General features: G+C 45.3%; 2 protein-coding genes across 2 annotated transcripts; both read left to right on the top strand.

Moving 5' to 3' along the window:
* The first annotated feature begins 19 nt into the window (after positions 1-19).
* Positions 20-550, top strand: LOC107044803. The gene has a single exon (XM_015266834.1). It carries the CDS (start codon positions 20-22, stop codon positions 548-550), a length of 531 nt encoding a protein of 176 aa, XP_015122320.1.
* A 2,182-nt stretch (positions 551-2,732) lies between these two features.
* Positions 2,733-3,662, top strand: LOC107044801. The gene has a single exon (XM_015266833.1). The coding sequence runs from the start codon at positions 2,733-2,735 to the stop codon at positions 3,660-3,662; it is 930 nt and encodes a 309-aa protein (XP_015122319.1).
* The last annotated feature ends 7,073 nt before the right edge of the window (positions 3,663-10,735 follow it).

Here is a 10,735-nt window from a genome sequence, read left to right as displayed (position 1 = left end):
ACTCCTGGAGAGCGCAGAGATGGGAGACATGAAACCGTCTCAGTTTCTGCGCCACCTTAAGAGCCTGGCAGGATCCAGCTTCCCCGACGACACTCTCCGGACACTGTGGGTCACACGCCTTCCAGCTGACGTCCAGGCATTATTGGTCACACAACGCAACGCCAGTCTCGAGGACGCCGCAGAACTCGCCGACAAGACCATCCAGATCCTAAAGCCAAGGATCCCAGCAGTCGCCCCACAGATCGCCGAGACATCTGTCCACAGCATCGAGGCACTCCTGAGTCTCAAGCTCTCCCAACTCTCCCTCACCCTCGACGAGAAACTCAACTCGATGCGAGGCGAAATCGAGAGCCTCAAACGGTTGAGCAGAGCTGACGGGGGACCTCCAGGATGGGGATTCAGACGTGGCAGATCCAAGTCACGTTCTCAGCACCGACAGGATGGGATCAACGGCCCCTGCTGGTACCACTGGAAGTTTGGCCCCAACGCCAGGACCTGCACGCAGCCGTGCAACTTCACTGCCTTGGGAAACGGGACAAGCAGTCACTAATGGCGGCTAGTGACTCAAGATCAACGACCCGCCGCCTCTTCATCACCGACCAGGAGACCAAGGTGCGCTTCCTGATCGACACCGGAGCAGACCTGTGCGTTTTCCCGCGGCGACTTGTGCGTGGGCCACAGCGTAAATCCACATACGAGCTATCGGCGGCGAACGGCACAGTCATCCCTACCTACGGCACCATCAACATCGCACTTAACCTGAGACTTCGGCGGACGTTTCCTTGGCGTTTCGTCATCGCTGATGTCTCCAAGCCCATCATCGGAGCGGACTTCCTGTTCCACTACGGACTAATGGTGGATCTACGCAACGGGAGGCTCGTGGACTCTCTCACCTCACTCATCTCACTCGGTCAAGTCGAAGCTGTTGACTTGCCGAGTATCAAGATGGTGACAGGCACATCGCAGTACCACGAGCTTCTCCAGCAGTTCCCCAACCTCACCAGACCAGACGGGACGGGTAAACCTCCGCAGCACAACACCAAGCATCACATCCAGACCACACCAGGACCACCGGTCAACAGCAAACCCAGACGACTGGCTCCGGACCGACTCGCAGATGCCAAGAAGGAATTCCACATCATGGTTCAACTTGGCACTGCTCGACCTTCAAACAGCCCATGGTCATCAGCTCTACACATGGCGAAGAAAAAGAACGACGAGTGGAGGCCCTGTGGAGACTACCGTGCACTCAACGCACGCACAGTTCCAGACCGCTATCCCGTTCGCCACATCCAGGACTTCTCCCAGACGCTCCGGGGCAAGCAGATCTTTTCAACGATCGACTTGGTCCGAGCATATCACCAAATCCCTGTTGCTGAGGAGGACATCCAGAAGACGGCCATCACTACACCGAATTCGAATTCCTGTACATGTCGTTCGGTCTACGCAACGCTGCCCAGACGTTCCAACGCTTCATTGACGAGGTACTACGGGATCTGGATTTCTGTTACGCCTACATCGACGATATCCTGATAGCGTCGGAAACTCCAGAGCAGCACCTCCAACACCTCAGGATCCTGTTCGAGCGACTCCAGTCGTATGGCCTCCTCATCAATCCACAGAAGTGCGTCCTCGGCCAGCCAGAAGTGGAGTTCCTGGGCTACCTGGTATCCAAGGAGGGCACTCGGCCGCTGCCCAAGAAAGTTCAAGCCATCCTGGACTACCCAACACCTCAGACAGCCAAACAGCTTCGCCAGTTCCTGGGTATGCTGAATTTCTACCGGAGATTCATACCCAGAACTGCTCAGGACCAGGCCCCGCTCAACGGGCTCCTAGAGGGCAACATCAAAGGAAAAACGCCCATCAACTGGACTCCAGAAGCTCAAGCAGCCTTTACCACCTGCAAGACCAGCCTTGCAGACGCCACACTCCTGGCTCATCCCAAGGCCGACGCCACGCTCGCACTCATCTGCGATGCTTCCGACCACACCGTGGGCGCAGCGTTGCAGCAACAAATTAACGGAGACTGGGAGCCGCTGGCTTTCTTCTCCAAGAAACTCAACCCAGCAGAGAGAAAATATAGCGCATTCGACCGTGAACTCCTGGCAATCTACCTAGCCATCAAACACTTCAGGCATATGGTAGAAGCCAGGACGTTCACCATCTACACCGACCACAAACCCATCACCTTCGCATTCCGCCAGAAGCCAGAGAAGTCATCACCCAGGCAGTCCCGTCATCTCGACTTCATCAGTCAGTTCGGCACTGACATCCGCCATGTCTCGGGCAAGGACAACGTCGTCGCTGACGCACTGTCCCGTATCGAGGAAGTCACGCTGCCCCTAGACTACACGGCCCTGGCCGCATCACAGCACGATGACAAGGAGCTGAAGACATTCCTACGCACAGGGTCTGGCTTGCAACTCAAGCAAGTTCAGATCCCAGGAGCAGGCGTAGCTGTCTTCTGTGATACGTCATCATCATCACCAAGGCCATTCCTGACACCACCATTCCACAAAGCAGCCTTCAACACCATCCACAGTCTGGCTCACCCAGGGATCAACGCATCGGTTAAACTGGCGACTCAACGCTACGTTTGGCCATCCATCAAGACAGACTGTCGCGAGTGGGCTCGCTCGTGCATCTAGTGTCAGCAAACCAAAGTTACACGTCACGTGTCAGCTCCAGTGGCATCGTTCGCACCACCATCATCTCGGTTCGAGCACGTCCACATGGACCTCATCATCCTCTCCAGCTCGGAGGGCCGTCGATACTGCCTCACATGCATCGACCGCTTCTCCCGATGGCCTGAGGCATTCCCACTGGAGGACCAGGAAGCTCACACTGTTGCCAGAGCCTTCTACGAGGGGTGGATATGCCGCTTCGGTGTTCCCCTTCGTATCACCACCGATCAAGGGCGGCAATTTGAGTCACATCTGTTCAAGCATCTCAACAGCTTGGCAGGTACGACTCACTTGAGGACAACTGCCTACCACCCAGCAGCCAACGGCATGGTCGAGCGCCTCCACCGACAGCTCAAGGCAGCCATCAAGTGCCACGACAACGCCAGGTGGACAGAGGTGCTTCCCACCGTTCTCTTGAGCATCAGAGCAGCCTGGAAGGAGGATCTCCAGGCATCAGCAGCCGAACTGGCTTACGGCGAACCCCTACGCCTACCTGGAGAGTTTCTCGCCCCCAGAGGAGTCAGCCATCAGGACGACCCGGCTGACTACGTCAAGGAGCTCCGCCAGCATTTCTCCAACTTGCGCCCCGCCAAGGTCAAACGCCACGGAGAACACAAAACCTTCGTGTTCAAGGACCTGGCCACAGCAGAGCAAGTCTTCGTCCGGCATGACGCACCCAAGGGCCCTCTCCAGATGCCATACCAGAGACCCTTCAAGGTCATCCGACGTAATCCGAAGGCGTTCATCGTCCACATCAAGGGCAAGGACGTAAAGGTCTCCATCGACAGGCTGAAACCGGCTTACGTCATCGCTGATGACGTGCCAGGCTTTCAGCACCCCAGCCCAAGGACACCTACTCCCGAGCCTGAGGTACCATCGCAGCCAGTGCAGCCACCACCACCAGCAACGACACCCCCGACAACGCGCTCAGGAAGACGCGTCAGATTCGCCGAGCGCTACCAGTCCGGATTTTTGTAAATATCTTCAATTATCTTACACATGCACACAGGACACATTCACACATCACTCTTATCGTGCTCCAAATCACTGGCAGGGGGGTACTGTGGTGACTGTGTCTCCATTACATCTCTGTCAGACACGCACACACATACACACTCAATTTTCCTCTTTCGACATTGGGCCAATTCCCCAATTTTCCTGTCGAAACATTGGGCCAATTCCCACATTAAAAATCCATTTCCGTATCACAAACCTCATGACCCGTTTATTACCATAATCCTCCATGCGTCCTAATCCCTCATCATCACCTGGCGTCCATAATCCCTCGTCCGCCTGACTGGCGCCCGTGACGTCACGACGGAAATTTCCCCGCCGGGACCCCCGAGCCAATCACAGCTCACCGGCGGGAACTTACAGCGCCGAACCAATCGGAAGCCAGGATTTTACTCATCCCTTCTCCAAATTTTCCACCAATCACATCCTTGCACTCTCCTTAAATACCGCACACTTTCCACACTCATCATCAGTCAATCATTCACTCGACATTCACTCATCGCTCAACCACTGGACAACACATCAACAGAGAGGACAAGTCTTCTTACGACTAACTCTCCACTCTTGTAAATATTAACGTTTAAAAACTCAAAGATATTTCGCTCAACGTTGGATCTCTGGAGTTGTCATTTAATAACCTGCTCACCTCCACAATAGAAAACCCCAAATCAATTTTATATCCTCTCATACACTCGAACTTTGATTTGTCAATTTGGGACAGGAAAATAAATAATGTAGATGAAGTAAGACTTTACGAAAGTGACGAGACTTTTGATACGTTTGTGGATGATAACGATAAATTTCGTAGTAATCATAATAAAGCCTTACTGTGGCACGCTAGGTTTGGTCATGCTTCAATAGCATATCTCAAAGCAATTCAATTAAAATTCCCGGATAACAAAGAATTAAGAGACGTGATTTTTGATGAGTCAATAATGGAGTGTGAGGTTTGTTTAGCTTCTAAATTCAACAGATTGCCATTCCCAAAGATAAGAAGTCGAGCAACAGAACCTTTGCAAATAATAAATTCTTACGTAATGGGGCCAATATTTCCAACCACATATCCGAAAGGATACAGGTTTATATCAGTCTTCATTGACGATAAATCGAGATTTGTAATGGCATACCCGATGAGAGCGAAGAGTGAAACAGGTCGGTGTTTTGAAATGTTTGTCAGGAGTTGTAGAAACTTGTTGGGATACGATGCGAAGGTCTGTGATCTTAGGTCAGATCAAGGGACAGAATTTACCGGAGGACATATAGTTGAGATGTTGAAAAGATTAGGTGCCGAATTACAACTGGCGAGTCCTGATACTCCGGAACATAATGGCGTCTTGGAAAGATACAACCTGACAATCCAGAAAAAGGTCCGGACGTACATGGTTGACGCGAAACTACCAGAAAACATGTGGGATCTGGCTCTGTCTGCCGCTGTATACGCGTACAATCGAACCCCTCACAAATCTAATGAAATGAAAACTCCATTAGAATAGTTTGCACTGAAACATAGCTTTGATATTAATCAGATAAAGAGATTTGGCTGTTTGGCGTACATGAAAGTTCAGAGAAAAGTAGGACCTAAATTTAGAGCAATAGGTGTGAGAGGTGTTCTGGTTGGTTACACTCCAACAGGATACATATTGCAGAAACCAGAAGAAGGCAAATTCTATGAAAGTAGACATGTCAGGTTCAATGAGAAAAAGGTCTATGGTGATAAGTACAAGAGAAGTGAGATCAAAGATATCCCGGAAGTTCAAGAAGTGATAAACAAAAATGATTGGTTTGTAGGTTTTGACAAGGGTTCTACCGAAATTGATGAGACATACAAATCGGAGGGAGTAGCGAAGAGAAAAAGGGGTAGGCCGAGAAAAGTGACTCCAAAGTCAAAGATAAAAGAGGTCGATGAACCCAGCAGTGAAACAGCGCAAGAATCAAACCTTACAAAATTACCAATCGACGTGAGTTCAAGTTCTGGATTATTTTTGGCTTGTTTATCACAGGGTGAGGGTGAGTTAGATCTGGACAATTCAACTGACGAGGTCTGTCACCCTTTTCTTGCTGATATGAATTCTGATCCAATCAATTTCAAAGATGCCATGCAGGACGTAGAAAAGAATAAATGGACAGTTGCTGTAGAAGAGGAATTAAATTCGATGAGTAAAGATAATGTATGGAAAATGGTAGACAGACCTATGTGTAATCAAAATGGTCAGAAAGCTAATATCATTGATTCGAGATGGATATTTAAACGCAAGTTAGAAGCGACAGGCAAGACACGTCATAAAGCAAGATTAGTAATTCGAGGTTTTAAAGATCAAAATGTTTACGAACTAAGAGAAACTTATGCTCCAGTATCCAGAATGCACTTTGTCAGGGCCGTATTTGCTATTATCAATAAATACAACTTAGATACATGTCAATTGGACGTTAAAACGCCGTTTTTGAATGGTGAGATTGACGAGGAAATTTACATGGAAATCCCTGAAGGGACTCCACATGCTGATCTGAAAAGAGAAACTAAAGTTTGTAAGCTGGAGAAGTCTCTCTATGGACTTCGAATTAGTCCCAAGCGATGGAACAAGAAATTCACTGAAGTAGCCTTTATTGTAGGACTTGTAAATTCTGATCTAGAACCTTGCTTATTTACTTGGAGTCATGAGGATAAATTGTTAACCTTATTGTTATATGTAGATGACATTATTATGGCGAGTAATCACAAACTTAAGCTGGATGGGGTTAAATCAGCACTGAGTTCTGAATTTGAAATGACTGTTCTAGGTGAGCTAAAAGAATTCTTAAATATCTCAATAAAACGAGATCGAGAGAACAGAGTATTAAAATTGAGTCAGGAAAGATACGTTCAGAAATTATTGATTAAATACGGGTTTAAAAATTCACATCCTCAAAGAACTTCAATGTTAACTACACAGGCATCTAATCATGAGCGCAAACTGAGAGAATGGGACGTTGCGCGTGAGATCTATATTATGACAGATGAGAGAATGAATTGTCCATACAGAGAAGTAGTAGGTAGCTTACTATATCTAATAGGGACGACTAGACCAGACATTTCCTACGCGGTCAATGTGTTGAGCAGACACCAGGTGAGTCCAACAGATGAGGATTGGAAAATGGTAAAGAGAGTACTAAGGAATTTGAGAGGTACTACTGCTCTAGGTCTGAAATATGCTGGTGAGACTGATGTGATTGAAACATATTCCGATGCTAGCTTTGCTGATTGCAAAGGATCATTGACTACATGTGGTTTTGTAATTAAACTGTTTGGTGATTCAATTATTTGGAGAACTCATAAACAGTCTTATGTAGCCCTATCTACTTTTCAAGCAGAATATGTTGCGATAAGCGAAGCGAGTGAAGAGATGTTGTCTATTTTCAATTCTCTGAAATTAATATTTCCACCCCAGTTGCCTATGACATTGTGGTTCGATAATAAGGCAGCGACGAGTAGTGCAGAAGTAAGTGGGGGAAATAAATTAAGACGTATTGTAAATGTCAAAGCCCATCACATTCAAGAATGCCTGAAACTGAATCTGATCAAAGTAAACTGGATCGGTTCCAGAGATCAATTAGCTGACGTGTTTACCAAACCTCTGGCGTTTGAACTGCATAAGCGCCATGTTGACAAAATAATGAATGTAAATATCTAATTATTGTCTTACTGTCTGTTTAGTGAAAAAGAGTACGTAAACTTGATGATGGTCTTATATGGAGGAGGACTCAGAAGCAGTCGGGAGGGAGTGTTGGAATATGGCTCCAGCTCCTGGTCCTAATACAACATTATCTATAGTATACGACATATCTGTGTAAGTTAAGAGGGGAACGAGATCGTGCGCATGCGCAGATCTCGTCCCAGGCCGGTTGCGGCGTGTGTGCCATGCATTCCTGTACGAGACGTGTTGGACGCGAGACGCGAGACGAGTGACGTGCTTTATTGAATAAATCTTGACGAGTTAATAGAGTGTGTTAATTTATTGTGTCCCAATCCCGCATAATCTATCATTAAATGATATTGCCAATGACGCAACGTCGCTGGGAACTCGTTAAACGAACCCAGGCAATGTAGAGTGAATTCGGCAACGCTAAAGCCTAAATAACACGGCGGCAAATCCCCGCGGAGTTGACCAAAGTCGCAGGGTCGAGTTTGGTGACCAGACTAGGGTTAAATTCCACCCCATCAGAGCCACGTATGCCGAATCCCTGAATTACCGATCGGGTAGCATGGCTCTGATTGGTTGAAATTCAACGTTTTTAGGGCGCCCTAAACGCGAAGAATTTCAGCCCTATTTGTTCGCGTGTGATGAACGTCAGTCGGTCAATTTCCTGCACATACTTCGTCACTTCTATAACAGACAAGCGTAAGCGCTATGGATTCCTTGGGCTGATATCCTTATCTGTTATTGATCCATCGACCTGTATCTACTTCATATAAGTTTTTTTATATTTTAGGCCAGTCAACAGGCGAACAAAACCGAGGTAGACGTCCATTGTTTGTCCAAAGTCCTTAATTCCGAATTTTCCTTTAACGCTCGGAAGGGCACCGGCAAAGAATGCGGTGGAAAGCCAAGCCCAACTTTTCTTTTTTTTAAGAAAACACCTCTTGGCTAAGTCTCTTTCATTTAAAATATCTCGAAAACTATTGAGAAGTTTTCGAGCCATGCAATGCATACAAGTTGAGTCATTTCCTATAGAACCGAATGATTTTCGATTTAGGTCTCAACGACTATTAGTGTTAGAGATATGAACATTTGTTCTCGGACTTGATCTCAGTCAAAAATGATAGTTAATTGTCCTGTTTTTGCTTCCGAATGGAAGCTTTGTAATCTCTCAAATTTAAGTTTCCAATTTTTTAGTGAGGGTAACTAAATATGGTCTAAAAGTCCCAATACACGATTTTTAGATGCTGTCTGTATGTATGTTATGTATGCATATGTACAGAGTGTTAGGTAATGACTTTTTTTCTTCTTAACCTCTAGTAGGGAAAAAATTATAGATTATGAGAAAAATAAAGAAAAAAATCATTTAACGGATTTTTTATATTACTAGAATAGGTCGCGCGCTTTCAGCACGCCATCAATAGGTCTTATTATACACTGAGAAAAATCCGACGCTCGTTGAAGGGCGCAGTGCTCATTTCAAGGTATTGCGGCCATAAATGTGTTCAAAGTCGCGCGCCTTTGATTTCAAGGAATTTCCGATAAAACGGGCTCTTGAATCAAAGGCGAGAAAATCTTCATTTGAAAGTTCTACAAGACTTTGAATCACGAGCAGAAATGGAGAATGGAAGGGGAGAGAACTCTAACCTAATATTGTAAACTAATAAGAGCATAGGGGAAAAATATGGAGTGAAGAAGTGGTGAAACGGACTCTCTTCAATTGTCCATATCTCCCGACAGAATACATTGATTTGAATAAATCAGATTTTATTTTGGAGTTTGAAAAAACCTTTGAAAATTATATGGAAAAATTGACTATGCTATTTTCGTTTAACTGATACGTAGATTTGGCCTGTGTTACCCCACTATCTTTAAATTTTCATCATTCAGGAAGAAACAAGATGCTAATTGAAAATTAACAAAAAAATATGTGAATAAATAAAAAAGTCAGCCTGCAAATCAATCAAACAGAACATATTGTCAGCATACAGATGAACAAATAAGACAATAAATTAGAAATATGGAATTTGAATATTTTCTTTAATCAGGAAGAGAACATTATATTAACAATACAGTAAGAAAGAAATTAGTTTTATGGTTTTTTAATGGGAATGTAATAGTCAATGGGAACAAAACGAGTTCCGTCATATCCTGCATGCGTTATATAGGGCTTGCAATTCTTCAAATTTTCCTGCAGAATTATGCACCTCGTTGGAGTTGATTGGACTTCAAAAGATTGAAAATGGTCAGAAAATTGCTTAGTTAATAACTGAGTTATGAAGAAGTGAACAATTGTATCGTTTGTCACGAGGATATATTCAATTTCTCCATACAGGAATCTCATTAAATCGTCATTTAATAATACCATCATAGCTGTTGTCATCAAATCGTTTATATGAGCCTGAAACTGGTGAACGATTCTGGCGAACGATATCCACAACTTATGGAGCGGACTGTACTGCCGACGCTCCAAAGGGACCGCGGACGGGGGTCAATTTTTTCACCCCTAATTTTTATAAATAATTAAGGAACATGACAAAATATGTTCAACACACCCTTACCCCTCCATATGCATACATTATTTGAATTAAAAATAAAATTGCTAAATTTGAATAAAAATTTTTAACATTGGGACTTGGAGAGGAGGTGGAGGAGGGATGCATAATAGGGGAGGATTGAAAATTGTACCCAACAAGGGGAGGGGGTGGCAGAGTCTATCTGAGCTTCCACCATCCCTTCATTCACATGCGTCAATTAAATAAAAAAATAAAATTGTCAAATTTAAATAAAAATTTTGAGAATTTGGAATTTGCGAGGGGGTAGTGGTGGGACGCACAATGAGGGTTGAAAATTTTACCCAACAAGGGGGGGGGGTGCAGAGTCTATCTAAGCCACCCCTGTCCCTCCGTTCGCATACGTTAATTAAATAAAAAAATAAAATTGTCAAATAAAAAAGAAAATTCCGAAAATTGGGACTTCGAGAGGGGGTGGAGGGGGATGCATAACAAGGGAGGGTTGAAAATTTTACCCAAGAGGGGAAGGGGATTGCAAAATCTATCTGAGCCATCCCATCCCTCCGTTCGCATGCGTTAATTAAATAAAAAATAAAATTGTTAAATAAAAACAAGAAATCTCGAAAATTGTGATTTCACTGGGCGTTGGCAGGGAGATGCATAATAGGGGAGGGATGAAAATTTCAGTCAAGGGGAGGGGGCTCCTGAATCTATCTGCGCCACCCGCATCCCTCCGTTCGCATGCGTTAATTAGAAAAAAAATGTAATTGTTAAATAAATAAAAAGAAATCTCGAAAATTGGGACTTCGAGAAGGGGTGGAGGGGGGATCCATAATAGGGGAGGGCTGTA

Source organism: Diachasma alloeum, unplaced genomic scaffold, assembly GCF_001412515.2.
Source record: "Diachasma alloeum isolate Michigan unplaced genomic scaffold, Dall2.0 Dall_scaffold_00810, whole genome shotgun sequence".
Classification (NCBI taxonomy): domain Eukaryota; kingdom Metazoa; phylum Arthropoda; class Insecta; order Hymenoptera; family Braconidae; genus Diachasma; species Diachasma alloeum.
This window is presented reverse-complemented; position numbering and strand designations above follow the sequence as displayed.

Bases quoted from the DNA above. Each gene is read 5' to 3' on its own strand.
- LOC107044803 (XM_015266834.1), top strand. From the start codon at position 20: ATGGGAGACATGAAACCGTCTCAGTTTCTGCGCCACCTTAAGAGCCTG.
- LOC107044801 (XM_015266833.1), top strand. From the start codon at position 2,733: ATGGACCTCATCATCCTCTCCAGCTCGGAGGGCCGTCGATACTGCCTC.